Source organism: Vicia villosa, unplaced genomic scaffold (assembly GCF_029867415.1).
Source record: "Vicia villosa cultivar HV-30 ecotype Madison, WI unplaced genomic scaffold, Vvil1.0 ctg.001376F_1_1, whole genome shotgun sequence".
Classification (NCBI taxonomy): Eukaryota; Viridiplantae; Streptophyta; class Magnoliopsida; order Fabales; family Fabaceae; genus Vicia; species Vicia villosa.
Genome location: NW_026705599.1, coordinates 317,518 through 343,282, shown reverse-complemented (window position 1 = coordinate 343,282; position 25,765 = coordinate 317,518). Strand labels below are relative to the sequence as shown.

The following is a 25,765-nucleotide window of genomic DNA, read 5'->3' as shown; positions in this document are numbered from 1 at the left end:
CGCTAATGTTGCACAATAACCAAGTCCCATTTTTCTGTTGGAACAGACAAAGCCTGCAAAAAGCTGCATGGCACAGAACACGGAGAATATTTGTGGCGTGATTATCATGACACAATATTCTGATATGAATATCACGTCGCTAATTTTGAAAGTTGCGACGTGTTTTACATTTCACAAATCAGTGACATGTAAAACACGCCACAAACATTAAATTTTTTTTTAAAAAAAATATGATTATTATTATTATAAAAAAAGTTTTATTATTAATATTATTTGTTGGAAATTAATAAATATTAATAAAAATATTTATTTAGTTAAATTAATAATAATTAACCAAATACAAAAATATATTACACTACTAAAATATATTAAATTTATAATATAATAACCAAAATACTAAAATATAATAAGTAAAATTTTAGTATCCCAAACAATTTCAAATTAAAATAAAAATAAAATTCATCCTAAAAAATCATCATCTGGATTGGGATAATTATCAAGGTTGAAATCATCATCATTCTCTTGCTCAGTGTCAGCCGCTCCCACGTTTCCTCTAGACGGTTGACCACCACTTTGTTGAGACTGCATAAATAACCGCATTTGCTGTTGCATCTCTTCTTGCATCTTCGCCATTGCCTCTATTTGCCGTTGTTGCCCCTCCACTTGTGCTTTTAGCGCCGTCTCACGTTCATCCATTTGGGTCTTTAGCTCCGCCTCACGTTGCGCTAACTCGCGTCTCGCCTCAGTTAGGGCCAACTGTCTTATTGTTTCCATTACTTGCGGTGCCAATTGTGTTGGACGTGGCGATCCTTCCCCATCTCTAACTCTTTGAAATAAATTTCTATCTCCACTTCTCAAGCTTCCCGCCAAATTTCCACCACCAAAAAAACATCCATTAGGCCCTTTTCCGCCAATGACTTCATTCCAAATATAAAAATCAACATCTGGATGAAGCGGCTCTCCTTCTCTAGGAGAATATTTGGGATTAGCGACCAAAAATTGTACAAACATTGTTTGATAATCCTCCTACACATAAAATAGAATAAAATTATGTATATATAACTTAAATTAAATGATATTAAATAATAAATTGAAAATTAGTTGCCACGTGATTTACATGACACAACATCAGAGTTGCCACATGAAAATCACGCCGGAACTTTTTAGTTGCCACGTGAAAATAACATCACAAAATTGCCATTAAATATAAAAAAAATAAAAATAAAAACTGAATAACTTACCAAAGCTTTTCGAGTACGCTTGTCAACAAAATCACCCGATTTTTTTGTCCTAGTTTCTTTAACCAACTCGACCATGAGTGGTTGTCTCCCCAACCTCTTAGCCTAAATAATAAAATTAACTTTAATTAAAAACAAATATAATTAATCAAAACATAACTTTAAAAAGTGGCAATAATTACCATGCGTCGAGAATATTCGTAAGTGCTTATACTTCCAACTGCATTAAGGTGACCTCCTTTTTCAGATGCCCTCATTTTTTTTTTGCATTTTCAGATTTAGCTTTAAATTCCTTTGAATTCCAATATACAAGAAGTTTCTCAAGAACTTCTTGGCCCAACCACCCAGGACGACTACCATCACGTTCCCAACGCTTTCTAATATTTCGCAACGTGTCAAAAAGTCTTTTTAATGTTCTGCTGAAATAATTTTTTTAACAAGTTTCTCGCTCATTGGATCCCAAGTACACTTTTCCTGAATACATTAAAATAAACTGTTAGAAAACTATAGTAAAAAAATTTAAAAAAACAATGACTCGAAAAAATATATTAATTATACAAAACAATTAAACCAAGCATTTTTATTTGAAACATCTCCAAAACTCGTCCAAGCTTCTTTATACATTTGCTGAATCACATAGTACACACACCTGGCAGCAGTCCGACTCGGCCCAAACCTAAACAACAATTATGTTAATTAGCATGCATTAAATATAAATTTATATTAAAAAAAGGAAATGTAAACTTAATAAAAATTTAATATATAAGATACTTACGAATTTCCAGCGGGCCAAATATAATATCTACCGTCAATGATATGAATCTCACTCGGATCATCCTCCCCCTGAACATCGTCACCATCAGACTGAACATCGTCTCCATCCTGCGCTGTATCATCCCCACCCGGCTCCACATGATCATCCTCACGTGCAGGTATATGAGTGGGATGCGGGGTGTGGAATCCCCCAATCTGCTGGAAGTGTGGGGGCACCTGTGTCAGCTGGAAGGATAAGGGCACCTGTGTGGGATATGAAGTGTGGGATCCTCCAGTCTGCTGGAATCCTGGGGGCACCTGTGTGTATGATGAAAAGCTAGATCCTCCAGGTGGGCGAATAAAAGATGGTGACCCAGACATAGGCCTCCCCTGAGAGGAGAGTAATGACGTAAGAGGTTGAGTACTGGCCATGGACATGTGATCTAACTAACTCTGTAGGGGGGGGACACACTGCTGTCTGAGGAGACTAGCATACTACTATCCTTGGGCGTCGGGTCTTCTGACCCTTACCCTTCTCAGATCGGGATGACATTTTACCTATTTATTGAGAATACACAATTAATAAAATATATACATTTACACAAATATATTCAAACATGTTTCTCATATACATTCATTAACACATTCAATAGATGGTTCATTAAGTAAAATTACAAAAAACACATTCTCTTATAAATACATTTATTATTCTAAATCTACAGGCTCTTCATACATATCTTTATCATCATTTGATGTGATACTATCCTCATACCCAACGCCTTCGTGCTCTTCATTCACATTATCTTCAACCAACAATATAGAAGCATCAACTTCATACCCCTCATTTGTTATATCAGACAAATTGGTAATTTGCTCAACTGCAATGACATCATTAATTGGTCCAACTTCATCAACTTGGTAAGCAACATCTTCCACTAGATCGTCAGTTTCAATATGGCCTATTGGTTTTGTTTTTATAACAACACATAACCCTCGCTTACGTGGCACAAATGTAGGATAAGGAACATAATAAACTTGCCTAACAAGATGTGACATTATGAAAGGGTCGTACTTTTTGTACTTTCGCTCCATTTGAATCTCAACAGTACCATATGTCGTGTCTATTTTTATGCCTTTAGTTGGATCATACCATTCGCAGTAAAACAAGACAACATTATTCTCCGAGTCCAAGTAATTGTATACCAACTCGTAGATATGTTTAACAAAGCCATAGAAATCATCTTCACCCCCATCTGTAACTCCTTTTATGAATACACCACTGTTTTTTGTTTTTTTCCCTTCAGTCCAAGTCTCAGTGTGAAATTTATATCCGTTCACGAAGTATGTGTGCCATTCGTTTGCGCTTAGAATAGGGCCTTCACACAAATTTCTCAAATGGAGTATTTCTGGTGTCGGTGTAACAATGCATGACAATCTATCCTTGAACCAAGATGGAAATTGTGCATGAATGACACCGGATGTTGATTGTACACCGGTGCTTTGAAAATAGACGTTGTTAAATTCCCTATAAAAAAACACACTATAAGTTTCAAGGTAATAATATTTACAAACTATAGATAAAATAATAGTTGGGTATACTTACTCAAGATACGGTTTAACTTCGACGCAGTTGATCAACACATGAACATGTGCGGATTGCATTTCTTGTTGGGTCAACCAATGAACACCTTTCTTTCCAGATGGACGACCTGGAAGCCCAAAGACTGATAAGGTGAATTGGCTTCTTTCATTAACATTTACGGGATTCCTTATGATTCTTGGGGTTAACATCAAGTTGTTGAAATAGTGACTGCAAAAATGTGATGTCTCCCGATGCAAGTAATGTGAACATATGGATCCTTCAACTCTAGCTTTATTTTTCACGGATCTCTTAGAATCACCCATAAACCTTTCAAATGGATACATCCACCTATAATGAACATGTCCTCCAAGATAAGCTTCGTATGCAAGATGCACAGGTAGATGTTCCATGGAGTCAAAAAATCCAGGAGGAAATATTTGTTCCAACTTACAGAGAATGATTGGAATATTTTGGTCCAACTTAATGATATCATCCACTCTTAAAGTTGAGGCACAAATATCTCTAAAAAATTGACTAATTTCAGTCAGTAGATTAAGCACATGTTTTGGTAGAGAAGCAAACGCAATTGGCAGCAATTGTTCCATAAATATGTGGCAATCATGACTTTTCATGCCATGCAACTTCTCAGTGTTAGCGTCGACACACCTTGCTAAGTTTGAAGAATATCCGCCGGGCATTCTCAATTCTTTTAACCATCTACAAACCGCTTTAGCTTCTTGTGAAGTCAGAGTGTAACTAGCCTTGGGTTTTAATAATTTTCCATTCGGTTGAGGCTTTAACTCCAATTCTTTTCGATTACACCATTTTTTCATGTCATGTCTCGCCTTCTCATTATCCTTTGTTTTGTCTTTAACATCCATCACTGTGTTAAATATATTATCAAAAAAATTCTTCTCAATGTGCATAACATCCAGATTATGGCGTAAAAAATTATCTTTCCAATACGGGAGGTCCCAAATATACTTCTTTTTGTCCAATTGTGTTCGACCCCGTATCTTGGAATTCTACATGCTTTATCCGTATCTGTGAATTTTGGTAGGTGACAAACTTGTTCCCATACTGCACCCGGTGACAGTCGAGGCGGAGGAAGATCTTTTACCACTTCGTCTTTTTTGAAATTTTTCTTATTTCTTCTATAGGTATGATTTATTGGTAGGAATCTGCGATGACAATCAAACCACGAGCTCTTCCCCCCTTTCTCTAACGTAAACGCCGTAGAGCTTCCCATGCAATGCTGACAACCCATTTTTCCATGTGTACCCCAACCAGACAACATGCCATATGCTGGAAAGTCGTTAATCGTCCACATCAAGGTTGCTCGCAAAGTAAAGTTTTGTTTACGGGATATATCATAGGTGCATACTCCAATCTACAACCTTTTCAAATCATCAATTAGAGGTTGTAAGTACACATCAATTCCAACTTTTGGACTCGATGGTCCTGGAATGATACATGTCAGAAACATGTACGGTTTTGTCATGCACATCTCAGGAGGGAGGTTGTAAGGAGTTACAATAACTGGCCAACAAGAATATGCGGTTCCCGACCCTTGGACATATGGAGTAAATCCATCAGAGCATAATCTAAGCCTGACATTTCTAGGTTCAGCGACAAAATCAGGATGTATTCGATCAAAGTGCTTCCAAGCCTCGCCATCAGATGGATGTCGCATAGTGCCCGAACTTGTTTTGTTTGTATGATGCCATGTCATATGACTTGCACTATGCATTGAAGCAAACATTCTTTTTAACCTTGGTATGATCGGAAGATAAAACATGGACTTCACTGCGACACGTGTTTGCTTACGGTTAACAGCTTTACTTTGAATTTGATATCTTGGACTCTCACAAAACTTACAATCCTCCAACAATCCATCATTAGTATCAAACTCATTGTCATAAAACAACATGCAACCATTAATGCAACAATCAATTTTTCTTACATTTAAACCCAACTTCAACACCAACTTCTTTGCATCTTTAAATATTGTAGGTAAGTTGTCTTTCATAGGGGTTGAGTCCAACATCATTTTTGCGAAGAACTCCAAACACTGATCTGGAACATTCCAATTTGCCTTAGCAGCCAATAATCTCACACACATTGATAATTTTGAATCTGACGACCCCTCAAACAACGGTATATTCATCTCATTCAACAACTGATAAAATCTTTGCGCTTCCTCATTCGACAACTCTTCCCCATGAAAATCTTCAGGTTGATCATAGGTCACGTTCACACCAAAAGCATCCTCAACCATCTCATCGATCATATTAAAGTTTTCCTCATATTCCATAGTTGGTCTACTGCTTGAAGCATGAGTATTACTAGTCTCTGGCACGTTCATCGGCAAATTTTCACCGTTAGACGTCCACACCCAATAATTTTTAATAGAACCCTTTCTATGCAAATAACGTGTTACTTCCTCTGGATCACTAATTATACGTCTACATTCACATTTAAGACAAGGACACCTAACCCCCCCTCACTTCGACAACATTCCTGAACAAATGCCCACTTGATAAACCCATCAACTCCTTCTATGAAATTAGGTTTAAGTGCACGTCTTCCTGGTTCCAATCTATCGTACATCCAACTACGATAGTACAGATAATATTCCATACAACATATTTGTACAATCATTTTAATGATTAATCTATAACATTTATGTAAACTATATAACTTTTTTGTTTAACATATTCTCACATAATATATAACATATTCTCACATATATTAGCTAAATCTATAACATATAACAAGCATATTCTCACATAATATATAAACTTTATTCTTTTAAAAAAAATAGAATGTATAAATCATATTTTTAATAACTTACATATAAATATATTATATAATATTATATTTTTTTACCATTGTTTAACATAATAACATACTATATACATATTAAAATTTCTTTTTACCATTTTAAAATATATTCTATTTTCCAATACATATTAAACCTCTATTTTTCATTAAATAATAAATATTAAAATTTAAAAAAAAATTGTATAATATAAATGTTGTCTATATAATTTACATATATAAATTATGTTTAATTATATATAATAACTTACATATATATAAATCATGTTTAATAATATATACAAATTACATATATAAATTATGTTTAATAATATTATATCTATTTACAAAAAAATATAACATATCTAAATATTATAAATTTAAAAATATAGTTCGATTTACTAAATTATATTCTTTTTTTAGAAATAATATTATAAATTTAAAAATAAAAAACATAATCTGTTTTATTAAAAATATATATTTATCATAAACTAAACAAATTATCTCTATTAAACATAATTTGTTTTAATAAAAAACATAATACGTTTTATTAAAAAACATAAATATATCTATTTACCATAAATTACTACATAACCTACAATTTATATCACAAAAATTCAATAAAAAACATACAATTTATCTATTATCACAAATATTACATACTACATTAATATATCACAAAAATTCCAGAAAAAACATACAATTTATCTATTATCACAAACTATCTCATACTACATATTAACCTAATAATATTCAATAATCTTATTAATATATCACAAATATTACAGAAAAAATATATTATTTATCTATTAACACAAATATAACACAAAAATATACTTCAAAATATCAGATTTAAAATTATAGAAATACCTCAATCTTCAAGTTCAATTCTTATATCTCCCAATCTTCAAAATATACTTCAAAATCTTGAATAAAAAAATTAAAATAAATTAGAATCATAAATCAATACAAATAATAAATAAACTAAATATAAAATAGAATTATAAAAAACATACCTTCAACAATGGTGTGGTGAATGGAATGAGAAGAGGAAGAGAGAAATTTGTATGCTGAGAGAAGAGAGGAAGAATGAGAAATGAGGAAGAGAGGAAGAGAAAATGAAGAAGGAAAGCATTTTTGAAACGGAATATATCAAATAATTAGCGACGTGATTAGCTAGCCGGTATTTACTGACGTGCCAGACACGTCGCAAGCTGCCAACGGTCAAATATGTTCCGTCTTTATTTTCACGTCGCTAATTACACACGTGTAATACACGTCGCTAATGACCTAACGGTCATAAACTTTGAATTTCTCATCTGTCCTAACCTGCCAAAGCCTGCGCATGTCTATTCAAAGTCAGTATTAAAGGCTTCCGACGTGAAAACCACATCACAATTAAAAATTTGAAATTTTTTATTTTCCCACCATAAGACTTTACAGATTTCAAAGTTTAAAAATTTTGTTTTATCCTTTGCGACGTGCAAAGCATTTCACAAGTTTTTTTTGTAATTATTTTTTTCTGACTCCCCATGTGAATACGTGATTCTTATTATTAATTGTTAAAATAATATACCAACGTGTTTTTCACGTCAGAACAGTCCTTTTCGTCCCACGTGAATAACACGTCACAAATATATGTCGCTAGAGAGCTTTTTTTTTAGTGATTTAGATAAAAAAAATTCATTTACTTTTGGTCATTTTAAACAATTTAAAGGTGTAATAATTTTGTATGATGTTTTTTTTTTTAATTAATAAAAGGAGAGTAATAAGTAATAGATGATATAATATTTTTTTATTAATATTGAAATTTATATTTTAAGACCAAATTTTTACAAAGTGATTCATAATTTAGGATAGAGGTTCTAATTATTTTAGACAATTTTTTTTAAAGTAAGTCAGTTAATTTAAAACACATTAAGTACAGTATTTATTATTATTATTTTATTTATTATTTATTATTTATTTTATACTATTAATTAATATTTCATTTAATAATTTATTATTCTTTTATATAACATCTATTACCTTTTTTTTAGTTTATAGTATATTAGTTTTAAAAAATAGACAATTTCTCATTCCACCCTATGAGTCTCTTACGTACCACCGAATTGACCAAAATATTCTTGTGCTTCTGTAGATTGACTTCCGAAAGCATTGTTTTTCAAAAAATTAGTTTTTTCCGTAGATATATCTACAGAAGCGTTAAAACATAGTGAAATTTGAGATTTTCTCATTTAATTGGGAAAATCAGAATGTTCCGTAGATACAACTATGGAAAAAAATCATTTCATGAAATTAATTGAGAAATTAATTTGGAATTTTTCCAATAATTAATTTGTAACTTAATTTGGAATTTTCCAAAATTAATTGAGAAATTAATTTAAAATTTTACCAATAATTAATTTGTAACATAATTTGGGATTTTTCAAAGGAAAATCCCAAGTTTCATTATGTTTTAACCCCTCCTTAGTGAAACTTGGGATTTTCTCAATTAATTGTGAAAATCTCAAATTAAGTTACTTGAGAAAATTCCACATTAATTTTCAATTAATTGAAAAATATCAAATGTAGATGATCTACGAAAAAAAACTAAATTTTTTTTAAAAATGGCATGCTTCCGGAGTGTATTTACGAAAGCAGGGGCAAAAATAAAATTACGTGCGGTGTATAAGAGATCTATGAAATGCATCGACTGTGTTGTGCTAATATCTAAGTAAACGTTGACTTATCTCAATAGCTTCTTTCACACAATTGACCAAAGAAAAGGCCAGCAGTGAGAAGGAAACAGTACAGGAACTCAGATGCTGTTTTTTTGAAATTTTAATTGAGGAATTGAGTGGTTGAAAAATCAATTCAAATTAAATGCACATAGACATAGGTGGAAGTTTAAGATTTTAAGAGGTGGATGAAATTTTCACACGACTCTCTATTTATTAATAGGAGAGAGCAAAGTGTTTGTGATTCATGAATATAACAAAATGGACAATACCTATCTGTGCCATACCTCTCTTCTTAATTGTGAGCTATTTCTAAAATGTTAGAGTTTCAACTATTCTTATTTTTATGTGATCCCATGCTTCTTCAACTACTTCTTCCTATCATTATATAAAAATAAAATATGACTTTAAATTTAAGTTATTATTATAAATAAAAGTTAATAAATAGTTGTGATTTACTTAAAAATATTTGTGCAACCAAGTGATGACTCAAACAAGTATTGAAACTCAATAAAGTTGATGGTGGGTCCATTTGTTGAGATTGTTGGTATATTTAAAACACAAATTTATAGCTAAAACAATCATTGAGTTTATAGCTAATTTGTGAATGCAAAACAAAAATTTAGAAAATAGTCTATTTGTTAGTAACATGGAATAATTGTCTCTTTCAATTAGAACAAGACATTTCAACTATACTGACAATTAATCTCAAATAATTATAGACTAATATACCTAAGTTGAACAAACATTATACAATCATAAGTTGAAACATAAGGTTTATATATCATGATAGAACATAGCCAGACTAATACTCCCTCCGTCCCAAATTATAAGAGAAAATCACTTTTTAGATTTATTGAAGAATTAATGTATCTGGTCTATATATAGACCAAATACATTAATTATTTAATGAATCTAAAAAGTAATTTTCTCTTATAATTTGGGACAGAGGGAGTACCTAACAAGGGTTGTAATCTGGGTTGAATTAGCGAAGAACATATTTATTAATTAATTTAAACAGTTAAATTAAATAATATTTAAATATAATTATTGGTGAAGATTCTTATTTGATAGTGTTATTTAGAAATACTTTTTGTATTTTCATTATCGATATAGTGAAAGGTTATACTGGATCAGGTCCCGTGGTTTTTATTCTCTTACATTGAGGAAAATTTTCCACGTTAAAAATTTGGTGTTCTTGTTATTTAATTTTTTTGTTATTATTATTGTGTTCTAGAACTGTTTATGATGGTTGATCAAGAAGCTGATTAATATGAAATACAAGGATGTTGACTCAATGACAGAGCATATGAGTGTGTATCATGAATACTGTGAATCAGTTGACAGTTACTGATATTAAGTTGGATGATGAGTTGCGAGCCTTATTACTGCTTAGCTCTGATAATTGGAAACGCTTACTAATTCAACTCCAAATGAAAAATTGGTAATGTCAACCATTAAAGATAGCATGCTTAATAAAGAAGTTAGAAGAAAAGAGCGTGGTTTGATTGTTACTCCTAATCAGTCTAAAGCTCTAGTTATTGAGTCAAGAGGGAGAAGCGAATCCAAAAAATTTCATAAGCGTGAAAAATCCGAGAGTCACGACAAGTCAAGAACTAGAAAAGAATAACCATTGTGGCAAGGTGGAACACGTAAAAATGAATTATAGGTTTCTCAAAATAGAATATTCAAGGGATAAAGATGAAGGTAATGGGAAGAAAAATGATAAAGACGCGACATCAGTTGCACGTGTCTTGTAAATAACCAAAGGGTCACTAGTGGTAGCAAAGGAGTAAAGTCCCACACACTAATACAGAAAATAGTTTTTACATCGGGCGAAAAAGACTTTTTACATCGGTTCTAGGCCCGATGTAAACACAGGCGATGTAAAAAGTCTGAGACATTTTACATCGGGTCAGAGCCCGATGTGAAAGTCATCATACCATATCGGTTGATTTCATAGGTCCGATGTGAAAAACAATAAAAAAAATTATTAAAAAAAAAATACGCGACCTTTTACATCGGTTTCTAAACGTGGCCGATGTAATAGACTGATTTTCACATCGGTTTAGGGAAAATGTCTGATGTGAAAAATATTGAAATTTTTTATTTGAAAAACATAAGCCACATTTTACATCGGATATAATTTTACACCGATGTAATAGACTGCTTTTTACATCGGTTTTAGTAAAGCCCGATGTAAAATGTCTTATGTTTTTTACCACATAATGGCTGTTTTTCCTATTTTCCTGTTTTAACCTGTAATTTTTTCTGTACCTAATTTTCAATATAAGATGCATATACCACACAGACCAAAGAGGTCGCTATATATTTTATACTCACAGCACACAGACCAAATAGCTAAGATGCATATATATGTTCGTCAAAATATACAAAAATATTAATCTAGAATAAACAAGTGTTCAAAATGATAAGAAAGGTTTACACACGATTTTCTACTACAAGATAATTATCTCAAAGAAACATAAAGTACTTTCGCGCACTTGAAAAACCAACACGCATCCACGAGAAACATAAAGTTATCCTTTATATAACTCAAAGAAACATTTTGCCCAACGGAGTCGCAAATCATACAAATTTTCTTGTGTCAATTCTGTAGGATCATTAAATACCTACAATACGTAAATAACAATATAGAGTTATTCTTTGAAAATTCCTATTAAGTTGCAAAACGCAAAGTAAATAACAAATTAGAGTTATTTTATTACCTGCATCCAAGATTCAGTTATATTGGTAGAGACAATATCCAACATATTTTTCATCACATAGTATCCACAATCAGTATTGTTATGTTGTTTCCTTGACTACAAAATGAAAGACATAATTAATGAATAATTATCATAAAATTAAATATAGAATTATAATTTACATCACACTTACATCGGGCTTAAGCCATGTAATAGCCTTTTTTCTATTGCCATTTGAAATTTGATGAACCTCAAAAGCACTGATTCAAATAAAAATCCATATTCAGCCACATATATATGATATATACTATATTATAACAAAATTCCCATAAAAGATAAACTTACGTTGAAATAATTTTCTTCGTGTTTTTATCAACATCCCAATTAAGTGAACAAAAGAAGACCACAGTATTCTCTCTTGGACACAAGACAAATAATTGCCAATGTTCTCTGTACATGTGTATAGAAATACAAAAAGTCAAATAAAATATCTATGTTATCAAAATTAAAAAATAGAAAACAGAATTTCATAAAAACTTACGCATGAACAAGTGGTAGTAAGTAGCAAACTTTGTTTTGCGACATCAACTTTTCTTGTACGTATTTCCTAACATCTACTAAAGATTTCGGCACATCATCATTATATATACACCTAGCAGGATCCATAATTCCATACACTTCTGATGTGGAATTATCAATACATAGACGATGAATATACCTGAATAATTTTAAAATAAACATTAGATTCAAAGTGATGGAGATATAACCTATTGAAAGTAATAAAAGAAGAAAATGTACTCACGTGCTCCAAACTTGTAAAGTAGACACGTCAAGGCGTTTGGTGGTGGCTGGTTGGTCGCGGGTTCAACAGCGAACGGTTGCGGCCGTCGCAGGTTCAGTCACGGCGGAGAACGGTCGCAGGTTCAACAGCTAACGGTTGCGGCCGCCGCAGGTTCAGTCACGGCGGAGAACGGTCGAGGGTTCAGTCACGGTGAGAGCTGTGCGGCGTTTTGCGTTTGGCGTTTGGAGTTTGGCGGTCGCGGGTTCAGTCACGGTGAAGAAAGAAGAAAAAAGAAATGTTTGAGTTTTAGTAGAAAGGAGGCTAGGGTTTTAGTGAAAAAGAGGGATTTTTCCATCGGTGCAAATTTGGGCCGATGTAAAAGCCCAGTTAGCAAACCAACTTTTCCCATCGGTGGAAATATGGGCTGATGCAAACGCCACGTTAGCAAACTTTTCCCATCGGTTAGTGTTAGCACCGATTGGAAAGACCTTATAACCCATTTTTGTTTTAATTACAAGTTTGCCACCGCGTTATTTTTCCCATCATTTGAGTTAAATGTCTGATGTAAAATCACTAAATCAAATTTTTTTTCCATCATTTGAGTTAAATACCTGATGTAAAATCCTTTGACAAATATTTTTCCCATCAATTATCTTAATACCTGATGTAAAATCTTGAAACCAAATGTCTTATTTTTAGTAGTGACAACTCTTTACAGGGTGTCTATAAAGCTATTCAAAGAGGAAATGGATGCGGCTGAAGACACATCTAGTGATTTATGACATACACGCATTGGTCACTTACGTGAGAAAGGTCTACATATTCTTACCAAAAAAAAATCTTCACGTGAAAGGTGCTCCTCTAAAAAATGCACTCAATATCGTTATGGTAAGCAACATAGAGTTTCCTTTAATAGTAATGGTCCTCATAGGAGGCCAAATATTCTAGATTTAGTTCACACAGATGTTTGTATGATGGACGATACATCTTTAGATGGTGTATCATATTATTTTTACTTTTATTGACGACCACTCTAGAAAAGTGTTCAATCACTTTCATGCAAGTATTGAAAGAGAAAAAGGAAGAAAGTTAAAATGTGTTAGAGCTGATAATGGGTGAATATAGAGGTCTATTTGAAGAGTATTGTAAAGAGAATGGAATCAATATTGAGAAGACTGTTTCAAAGATACCTCAACATAATGGAATTTCTGAGAGAATAAATTATATGATTAATGACAAAATCAGGTGTATGCTCTCTCATGCAAAGTTATCAAAAGCCTTTTGTGTTGAAGTATTGACAACTGCAATGGATTTGATCAATCTTTCTCCTTCTGTTCCACTTGGCGGTGAAATTCCAAACAAAGTATGGACAGGGAAAGATGTCTCTTATGGTTACTTGAGAGTGTTTTATTGCAGGGATTTTGTTCACATTCCAAGAGATGAGAGATCCAAGCTTGATAAAAGATATAAGAAATGTGTGTTTGTAGGTTATGGTCATGAAGAGTTTGGTTATAGATTATTGGATGCAGTTGACAAGAAAATTATCAAAAGTCGTTATGTGATATTTCTTGAAGACCAAACAATTGAAAATTTTGATAAAGCTAAGAAGCCAAAATCTGATCCTAGAAGTTACATTGATGTTATGCCTAAACTTCCTAGTGTAAATTTTGTTGATGGGGAAGATATATAGATATTTGATGATAATGCAACCAATGACCAAGAACCTTATCGTGATGAGCAAGTTGAAGAGGTCCCACCTGAGCCATCGGTTAAACCTGAGTTGAGAAGATCTAATAGAGAGCATGAAGTTTCTTAAAGATATCCTCCACATGAGTATGTGATGATCACTGATAATGAAGATTCAGAATACTACCAAGAGCCCATTTCAAATGTTGATAAAGACAAGTGGTTGAAGGCCATGCAAGAGGAGATGAATTCCTTACATGAGAATCACACATTTTAGTTGGTAAAATCACCTAAGGATAGAAGAGCACTCAAGAATAAATGGGTATACAAGATAAAGTCTAAAGAGAATAAATTTCAACCAAGAAACAAAGCAATATTGATTGTGAAAGGTTTAATCTGAAAAAAGTATGGACTTTGAAGAATTTTTCTCACATGTGGTGAAGATGACATCTATTCGAGTTGTGATGGGATTAGTCGCTGGCTTGAATCTAGAGGTTGAACAACTTGAAGTAAATTTTTTTTCATGGTGATTTGGAGGAAGAGATCTACATGGAGTAACCTAAAGGCTTCGGAGTCAAAGTTAAAGAAGAGCTCGTTTGTAGATTGATGAAAAACTTGTATGGTCTCAAGCAAGATCCGTGATAATGGTACAAAAATTTTGATTCTTTAATGGAAAGAAATGGTTATGGTTAAATTGCTGTTGATCATTGTGTTTATGTGAAGAAATTCTTTGTACATGATTTTATTATTCTATTGTTATATGTTGATGACATGTTGATTGTTGGTCATAACACTAAGAAAAGTCAAAGTCTGTAGAAAGAGTTAAGCAAATCCTTCACAATGAAGGACTTGGGTCCTGCACAACAAATTCTTGACATGAGAATTTCTTGTGACAGGAAGAAAGGTAAATTGTGGTTGTCTCAACACAATTACATTGAGAAGATGTTAAAGAGGTTTAACATGAGCAATTCAAAACCCGTGAGTACTCCACTTACTAGTCATTTCAAATTGAATTATGAACCATATCCTACAAGTGAAGAACAAAAAGGATATATGAAGAATGTTCATTATGCATTTGTAGTTGGTAATTTCATGTATGCTACAGTATGCATATATGGTCCGTGATATTGATTCCATAAAATCTACTTCTGGATACATGATGACTTTTACAGGGGAGCGGTGTCTTGGAAATCATGATTACAAAAGTGCGTTGCTTTATCTACTATCAAGGCTGAGTATACTGCAACAACTGAAGCGACTAAATAAATTTTGTGAATGAAGAAATTCTTTCAAGAGTTAGGTGTTAAGCAAGAGAAGTTCGTGTTGTTCTGTGATAGTCAGAGTGCAATTCATCTTGGTAAGAACCAGACGCTTCACTCCAAGTCAAAGCACATTGAAGTGTGGTATCATTGGATACGAGATGCATTGTAGACGAAGTTGTTTTCCCTTGAAAAAAATCCATACTAACGAGAATGATTTAGATATGATGACAAAGATGATCAACTGCAGAAAGAAGGAGGGCATGGTTGAAGCATATCCTTTCCACTTGAGTCATGAGGAGGATATTTGTAGGACGGACTCACTCTCAAAGTGGGACCCACCATTAATTTAGAAAAAGAAAAAAAAATATAAAAAAAAAGATTTTATTAAATTTGTTTTATTTGAGCCAAACTCATTTGGCATCTATTTAAAGGGGTTTTTTAATCCCTAAAGCAACACAACAAATAAGAAACTTACAACGGTTTAAGAGAATAGCACAAGATTTTTAAAGAAGAGCAAAAAAGCACAAGTGATAGAAGGATGTGTAGCAAATCTCATCGGTTTGAGCTCCAAATTTAGTATGTTGTTCCTATCACTTTGGTAATTTTATTTATATTCTTGTTCTGTTGTTTTACCTTCTTTTAGAGTTGTTTTGATATACCTACAATTTGTAGAGGTGATGTTTGAAGTGAGTTTTCCCACCTATATCGTTTATCGGTGAAGATTGTTATTCCCTAGAATTACTAGGAAGACTTTTTATATTCTCTATATTGATATAGTGGAAGGTTTTACTAGACTAGATCCTGCGATTTTTATTCTCTAATATTGAGGAAAGTTTTCCATGTTAAAAGTGTGTGGGAGAGAACACCTAACACATACATACTATACATGTTACACCAAATCTAACTAGAATTATAGAGAGTAAGGGTGGGAGAGAACACGGCCATGCCTTATATTAGCTCAACCACAATTTTTCTCGTATGTGGTCTAATCTCGTCTTGATAGTAACTTCATCAAAATTCCTTCCACTAGATTTTGTGATGCACAAAATAGTAAAATGTTGATGTTACAAGTAATTTTCTTAGCTACGAAATCTGCACAAAGTAGTAAAATGTTGATATCAAGTAATTCTTCTAGCTACGAAACTGTCTAACTACTTGAACTTGACAACCATTAATCCTTTTTATACGAGAAAGGTTTGGATTCAAAAATTCATTGAAAACAATGTAAACATGAATTAAAGATCCAATTCAATAAAAGAATTATTTGAATCCTTCTCTCTAAAACGGATTATGGAATTTAGAGAGTGAATTGATTTAAATGAAGAATGATTTGATTCAAATGAAGATTTTCAAAGTTCTTAGGAATCAGATGAACACAATTTAATTCAAATTTCACCGGATTTGATTTACGTGAATCATTCCAAGATTCAATTAATGTAAACCAAAGGTTTTACATGTTAAAATAACTTGGTTTATTCGAATCCAATAGACTTATGATTTTATTCATATGAATCAGTTCAAGATTCAGTTCATGTAAATAGGAAAGAATGAACTAGTTTTTCAAACAACATAATTCAATTCATTCAAATTAAATAATTGATCAAACTCTAAAAAAACTCTCTGATTCGATTCTCACAAATGTGAAAATCGATTCAATCAACCAAAATGATTGGTTTGCACGGAATCATTTTAAAAACTTGTGCAATGGGTTGATACTTTACTAGACGGATACAAATGCAAAAACTAGCTATTAACCTATAGACATCACTTAAAACAAATCCTAAGTCCTTGACCGAGAGATGCGAACACACATTCACACACTCTTTTTTTTTTAAAGGGTGCATTGTAATTTCCGCCTTCATTGTGGTCCACCCTAGTCGCCTTAATTGCGACATTTGGTTTGTCTTAATTGTAGTCAAACACAACTATTGTGTTGGATTTAGTCTTGCGGTCCACCCCTAGTCACTTTAATTGCGACATTTGGCTTGCCTTAATTGGAGTCCCCAACACCTTTATTGTGTTGGATTTGAAGGGGTGGGTTTAGTCCCACATTGCTTAGAGATATAACATGTGTTGTGTTTATAAGTGGGAGAAATCCTCACCATACAAGTCGATTTTGTAGAGATGAGTTAGGCCTAACCCACATTCTTAAAATGGTATCAGAGTCTTGTTTAAGATTCCAATGTGCCACCTATTTTCGGGTTTCCCCTGACATGAGGGAGTGTGTTAAAAGATATGACAATATATAATCTAAACATATCCTTATAATATCCTTATAAGTAGCAGCAATCCTTACCTACAAGTTTTGTAGGGATGACCTAGCTCCAACCCAAATTCTAAGAGAAATATTTGTCAATAAAAATAATACCTTCCAATATTCCATTTAAAATTACTACTACGCTTTCTAGCATCGATGGTGCTCCTTTGGATGACCCCTTTTCTTATAGAAAACTTATAGGAATGCTTCTCGGTTTGACACACAGACTTGAGGAATATACTGAGATGTGTTAATCTTGCTGAATAACTGGCTTGCTGAAAGTCACTCTCCCTTTATTGAAAGCAATGTAAAAAGCTTGAAAAAGAAGCGTATCCATCATTTAAGCATCATATACATTACATTACAGTACATTTTAAGGTCTAGTATCCTTGAAAAAAATCATGTTTCATAAACAGGTTCACTATATTAGCTTTTAGCTAATTGAAGAATGAATATATAGCATCAAACAATGATATCTATTAGATATTCTTCATCTCCCACAAGTAACAAATGAGACCCTTCTTCTATGATCTTTAAACCAGCCTCGTTCGCTCGACTAAGATGCTCACAAGGACTCAGCTCAAATCCAACATGCCTCCTTTCTCCGGCATCTAACAACAAACTATGAAAACCAACCAATTGTTTCCTAGGACTTCCAATTCTCTGTTTCCATGGTCTCATAAACAGCAATACAGGATGTCTCCCCACCATGTTTCCATGGTTTTTGACACCAACTGTGACTGAGACCGACATGCTCTTGCAGGTGTCTTCACTCAACTCTGAAACTAGTTTGTACCTTATGGTTTCTGAGTTTTCAATCATCAAATGAGTGGATGATTGATTGAAATGAAGTGTGTCATGTGTGACGGCGACAAACTCGTAGGAATATTTTGTGTAGCTTAGTCCGTAGCCGAATTTGTACACCGTAGGACCCTTGTAAAATCGGTAAGTTCTTCCTGGATAGCCGGTTGAAGGATCAGCTCTCATCCTCATGTCTGTCATTGGCACTTTTACGTAATCTTTTGGGTACCAAGTAATTGGTAGTCTTCCTCCTGCATTGCATTGATGACTAAAATTGAGTAATAAAATTGTAAATCTACAAAAATTCTTGCATTTTTGTAATTTAAAGATTTAATCTATAACGAAATTCAGAACTATGTACTATCAGTGTAAAACTTTTTTGCACAGTCATCCAAGATCTCACCATAACGACGCTTTGTTATATTATTTATATAAGTTGTGACAAAAATTCTCATTTTCATGAACCAAATTGTAAAATATCTGATCTCCTTATGTTTGTTCAATAGTTCACGTGTGCGAATTTTATAGAAGAACATTCACCTGGATTGTGATCACCAAAGATAATCTGTGCAAGTGCAATGCCTCCAAGTTCACCAGGATAACCAGCCCAAATGATACCTCCAATTTTATCGTTATATTTGGCTGAACTAATATCTATCGGGCCTCCACAAAGGAGCACCAAAATAACTGGTCGCTTGGAAGCTTTGGCAACACTGTTAATGAGTTCAAGTTGCTTGCCTGGCAAGTCAAGGTGAACACGATCGCGTTCTTCCCTCTCTTCACTTTGGTCCAAACCCATAACCAAAATCACATAATCAACTTTCTTTGCAACTTCCACTGCTTGGTCTATTTGCGCTGAAGCACACTTTGGTCCACCATCACAACCAGGATGAAAAACAGCGTCCTTAACATAATGTCGAAACCCTTGAAGTATAGTGATATATTTACAAGGAGGACCGGCATAGTTTCCTAGTAGAGTTAAAGGTGAAGCATTGGCATTAGGACCTATCACTGCTAAGGAAATACTATGTCTTTTTGGGAGAGGAAGAAGTGAAGCAGTGTTCTTTAAAAGGACAATGCCGTTTCTTGCAGCTTCAAGAGCTAGATATAAGTGATTTTCGGAACAGACGTGGTTGGGACCAATCATTCCAAATGGAAGCTTGGTTGGATTTCCCCCAAATAAGCCTAGCCTTATTCTAATTGAAAATAGATTGTGAAGAGCACGGTCTATTTGATATATCGGTAACTTATTCTGCTCCACTGCGGATTTTGCATGGTCTGTCAAATAAGTTCCACATTCCAAATCCATCCCTGCGAAATTTCAAAGCACATTCATTATGATTCATCTAAATTATTACAAAGGGTTAGTTGAGACTGAGAAACGCATGGCTGGTGTTGTGGTATAATACAACAGGTGGGCCAAAACCATGTGACTATTATGCTTACTATGAATTTATAATTATCACGCGGATGATATTCAAAGCCATATACAAACAGACAAAAGATAAGTGACAAATGCTTCATGAGTAAGCATTAAAGCTTACAGGTTAGGTATTACCATTTACACTGTGATTTCATTTCAATCATTACCAAGATTTACTTGGATTGCTATTATTATTAGCATTATCACAAATAAAGCAAAGCAAGAAAGTGATGGTTAGGTTTCAAAATATATACCAGCATGCATCACATCGGCTACTGCATCTTCTGCTGATTTTGCATATCCTTGCTGGTCATGTATGATCCCAACAGCTCCACAATCTGAAGCAATATACCTGTTTTTTTCAGTTCACAACGTTACACACGTAATTAACAACTAACCAACCATTCATTGATTCAAATAGATAAGGTAAAAAATGAAATGATTAATCACCCGTGGAATCTCCATTGTTTTCTAACTGTTTTAGTTAAGAGATTGTAATCAGCACAACTTGGAATGCCATTTACACGGTTATAAGCACACATTATCCCGCTAGCTCGTCCTTGCTCTACGCAACTTCGAAACGGTGGCTGATATGTGTCTGCTAAATCTTGCAAACTCACCTGAATCATAAAACTCAGGGCAATTCAAAATCAATTCAATGATTGTCTACAAGATGTCAGCGCTAAGTGGTAAGAGTTTGACTCGGTAATATCAAGTGACGAACTTACTTTAGCATCGAAGTGAAAGCGATTAACACCCTTCCAATTATCCAAATCATAGGCAGTGAAATGTTTGCAACAAGCAGAAGCTTGAAGGTGTCCCTTTAACTTACCACCTTGAAAAGAATCACCTTGAAGTCCTCTAACATAGGAAACAGCATAGTTAGAAGTCATCATAGGGTCTTCACCAGCTGTTTCTTGTCCTCTCCCCCATCTTGGATCCCTAAATATGTTTATGTTTGGTGCCCAAAATGTCATCCCCATTGCTTGCCCTCCATTGTACATTGCTCTTGCTTCAACCCCAATTACCTATTTCATTTCCACTTTAATTCAAAAACAATAAAACACTTTGCCAACTAGTCTAACAATCCATGTAGTGTCAGAGATACTATATGGACACCAGAGAGTCTGAACACAGACGTCTCTGGTGCCTATACAGTATCTGACACTGATATTGACGTGTATGGTGTCTGTGTCGGTGCTAGTTAACTATTATTTATATGAATACATAAACTCAAATAAGCACCTTGATCAGCAAGTAAAGTTTATTCAAGTAAACTTAAACTCTAAATGTGGACGATGTACCTGACCGATTCGATACCAAAGGTGAGAATCAAATGTAGCGGCGGTGAGGATAACTTGAGGGAAGCTAGTTGCAGATGTGATAGTGCCATTGAAGAAGATGCCAGGACCAACATTGCCAACTCCATGAAGTGCTTCACTCCACCACTGGTAACCAGGGATACCGAGTCGGGGAATGGGAGGAGCTGAGTTAACGAGTTGAGAGAGTTTCTCATCCAATGTGAGTCTGGAAACAAGGTCTCTGGTTCGTTGTGTGATGGGAAGCTTTGGGTTGCAGAATGGGTAGGATCTGGAGGATGGATTTGAAGAGTCACAAGCAAATGGAGGAAGCTGAGTGAGGGTGAGGTTGGGAGTGAGAGTGAGGAAAAGGAAGATGATGGTGAGAAAGGTAAAGGTGGGAGATGAGAGGGACATAGTGTGAACTGTGAAGTGAGAGTGTGAAGTTGCATTATTGAGCTGAAAATTGTGCTTGTTATAGAGAGAGAAGACTAGTTACTATACTAAGGTAATCACTACTTACTTTATGTTATTTTATTTGGTAATTATTATGTTTCAATAGATGTGCCTCACATGTGAAACTTTCAATTCAACCACTATATCCCTTTAGGATTGGTTAAGTTTATAAGGAATGATACTATGAATATAAATAATCAAGAATTAAACATGATTAATAAAGGTAATGCTTTAAAGGTTATTTTGCGAGTTGATTTTTGGGAATTGAATCATTCTTCATATGAATAGAATCGTTTGTGCATTTAAATCGAATAAGTTTGATTAAACTCACATTTGGTTGGTTTGTTTATTTTGAATTGTTCTGGACCTGTTAGAAGGTCTAATAATTACGGTCCAAAAATCACATTGATTCACCACGTCACTCGCGGAGCAGGTATGCTATCTTGGTCTAGAGTGCGGGTGATCTAAATCTAAGATTCATCAAATAGATCACTCATTCCGCGCCTAAATATTAGTAAGTTGTTATAACCGTCCTATTATATAAGAATGAAGCACACTATTTTTCAGGAACAATTTGAAATTTGATATCAAACTAATTGTCACTCATTTTACTCTCATATTGACTTGATCGTTGGACTGATAATCTTGTACGTCATCCCTCTTCCACCGTACTAGAAGCTCAAGTTCATAGTTGAAATCCACATCTCATATGGAATACAAGTTAAAAGAAATGAATGATGATCTTGTCCTTATGATGAGGAACTTAGTTAACCCGAGGCATTATTATAGTTAATTTATGTTTTTTAATTAATAAGGTGAGTTATGTTGTTTAACCCGCCATGAATTGTTTTTCTATTATGATTTACTATATTGAAAGCTTAAATATATTGGTTGAGTGACACTCTTTTTCCCTACAAGAGTAGGGTTTTTAACGAGGCATACTGTAACACCCTAATTTATGACTTGATATAAAATAACGTAATTCAGTAAATAAAATCAACTAATTAGAGTGTCACACATGATCCAATCATAAAGACAAAAAAATCTTTGGAAATACGCAGCGAAAAAACAAATAAGTTTAACATAAAGGTCTCATCAATCGCAGAATAACTGTTTAACAACTCCAAAATGCATAAAATATGCAATAAGAAAAATAGAACAGCTCGTCCTCCAATGCTACATATCACAGCCACTCCACTAAAGACTCGAACAATAAAGAAATTAAGGAGGCATCAACGAAGTCCTCTACCTCAAGCAGTTATTCCTTAACCAAGAAGCTAAACAAGCATCAACGAAGATATTTGTTTCGGAGAACTTATGAAAACAACTTATAACATTTTCCGTAAGAAAATTTTAATTTATTTTCACAAGTTCTTCAAGATAACTACACTTTACTTTTGTATTTTAATAAGAAATACAAAACAGAATTTAAAAAATTAATTTAATCATATTTAATAAAATAGGCCGACTTGATAGATTTAAAATATTGTTTAAAAATCTGTGATTTATATTTAACTAAATAGATTTATAAAAAGGTCTAAGCCTTTTCGGCTTAATATGGTCTGTGTATATTAGACTGTAGATTATATTAGTTGATCTGATCAACTCTCACTCACTCCTAATAGTATATTAATTTATGGGTGAATGTAATTCAAAGAATAAGTGCTTCTTATAAATCAATAATTTTTAAGAGAAAAATCTATATCAATATATAGATTTTTAAAGAGGACCAGAGCTAAAAAATTGTATGCTAAAATAAAATATCTTAAATACTAAAATTTTAAAATTCATAGGAACTAAAATATATTTATGTTAACATCAGAAGAAAAATATTTTGCCGACATCCGCCTAGACAAGTCGTTGCTGTCAGTTTCAAGTCCTCTAACAAAAAGATTTTTCTTTTCACAGCAACAATGTCATTCAAATTACAAACCAAACAATGACACAATCCTCGTTTAAATAATATTATAGAATCCTAATCCGATGATAAAGCAAAACACTAAGAACTAATCAAAGTCGACATACCGATGGAACCAGAAGGAGCACTTTTCAACAGATTCAAACAACCGAATTAGTTTAAGAAAGTTGCGTCTAATATGATATCTTTTAAGTAACCTATTATTCAAAATTATCTGCATCAAAATTATAAAATTAGTTGAATTAATGAAACAACCTTAATCAAGAAGCTACATATGTAAGTGCAATGTGTCCATCAACGCTTAATTAATCTAGTTACCTTATCTAATGAATGTCTTTTTCATTATAATTGTAAATTATTGTTACTATTATTATAACACAAAATTGACTAGTATGAATCTCGGTGCCACAAAGTTTATCAAACTCATACGTGCACCACCTACGTGCATGATATGATACCTTCGTGGTGATTTGGATATTATATTAATTGTTTATATTAAAATAAATCAAAAGAAAAACCGTTACTCATTAAAAAATTATAACTAATTTGGAGAGGAATGAGTAAATTTTGTGGTATTGACTTTCGAATAAGTTTTTTTTTTACATAAAAACTGCCAAAGCATGAATCATATGAATCATAATTTTATTTTATTTATGTAAATAAGAGAAAATATATATCTTCGGGAATAATGTAATACTAATCCAAATATTAAAATATGTCTCTTATAAATTATTTTATAAATTTAAAATACTTTTACATTAATAGGTGAATTTTAGTTTGTTTTTTTTGTTGTCTCATACGGTTGAAATTAGATTATCATTTTTAAGTAGTTGATACAACTTGTATATAAAATCAGACCGGAAAATGAGTTATTGGTCCAAACATTAAAAAAAAGTGAGCTAAAAAACAGTGAGTTACTTAAAATGCATGTTACTAATATATAACTAAAACAATAATTGCATTAATGTATTCACGGAAAAATATTTGTCATTTATAAGTGAATTAAAAAAATTATTAGAATGAAGATATAGTTCAATGTTTATTAAAAAATACATAACAAAGTTTTCTTTAATATTAGAGTTTGACCTAACTCATCCTTACAAAGTCGGTTGATAAGGTGAGGAGTGTCCCTCTATATATACTCTTTCAATGCTCTATCTCCAACCAATATGGGATTTTAGGATCTTCCTAATATACCCCCTCACGCCCAACACTCTTTTGGGCTTGGTGCGTGGATATTAACGGTGAGCGGCCCATGGTCCGATCGATAGGCTCTGATACCATATTAGAGTTTGACCTAACTCATCCTTACAAAACTGGTTGTAAGGTGAGGAGTGTCTCTATATATATACTCTTTCAATGCTCTATCTCCAACCAATGTGAGACTTTAGAATCTTCCTAATATTCAAACACGAAAAAAAATGTATAGTTTTTAAATTATCTATGTTACTAAATTTTTTGAAAGAATATAGGTAAAACAATTTTGTTTTTCTTTACAAACTCTGACTTTATTTTTCCAAAAATAATAAAAAAGTTCGCTAAAACAATTTTGTTTTCTTATTTACATTTTTATTATAGATTGAAAATAAAAAAACTAAAATTAAATTTATTTCAAATCATCTATGAATCCAAACACGGAAAAATGTTAGAAATAAAGTGCGATGCTTGAAACAAAGATGAACTGAAAATGCTTCTATTAATTCCGGCAAGATTTGATGATCCAAAAGTACACATATTATAGGCCTAATACTAATGGTGTGGTAGTTCTTCGATGTGAGAAACTATCACTTTTACAAATGTAATTTCTGCCTAAACCTACGAACAGCGCTTCCGCACACAAACTTGGATGTCTTGAAAAATGAATGCTAGGTCCTTTATATAGTGAAAACTAGTGGAAGTTACTTTAAAATTTATGTGAGAAGTAGTGGAGATAATGGGAAGTTGGAGAAAGTGGAGATAATGAGAAGTTGACTTCCACGTTTTCTACTACTGCATGATAATGGCGGCCGCCATTAGACCAACAGTGAACGCCATTTGGTCATGCATTAAATGATGTGGACTA

General features: G+C 33.1%; 1 protein-coding gene across 1 annotated transcript; it reads right to left on the bottom strand.

The window, feature by feature from the left end:
* Window positions 1-18,115: 18,115 nt before the first annotated feature.
* On the bottom strand, window positions 18,116-21,810 carry LOC131634899 (probable beta-D-xylosidase 7). The gene is made up of 6 exons (XM_058905520.1): window positions 21,336-21,810; window positions 20,760-21,059; window positions 20,482-20,651; window positions 20,286-20,383; window positions 19,149-19,919; window positions 18,116-18,859 (listed from the first exon to the last, which is right to left on the bottom strand). The coding sequence occupies exons 1-6, from the start codon at window positions 21,744-21,746 to the stop codon at window positions 18,270-18,272; spliced, it is 2,340 nt and encodes a 779-aa protein (XP_058761503.1). The 5' UTR covers window positions 21,747-21,810; the 3' UTR covers window positions 18,116-18,269.
* Window positions 21,811-25,765: the final 3,955 nt, after the last annotated feature.

Excerpts from the sequence above, each read along its gene's own strand:
- LOC131634899 (XM_058905520.1), bottom strand. The coding sequence starts at position 21,746 with ATGTCCCTCTCATCTCCCACCTTTACCTTTCTCACCATCATCTTCCTT. Across the intron at positions 21,060-21,335 it reads TTTGGTATCGAATCGGTCAG|GTAATTGGGGTTGAAGCAAG; the intron begins GTACATCGTCCA and ends GAAATGAAATAG. Across the intron at positions 20,384-20,481 it reads AAACAATGGAGATTCCACGG|GTATATTGCTTCAGATTGTG; the intron begins GTGATTAATCAT and ends TGAAAAAAACAG.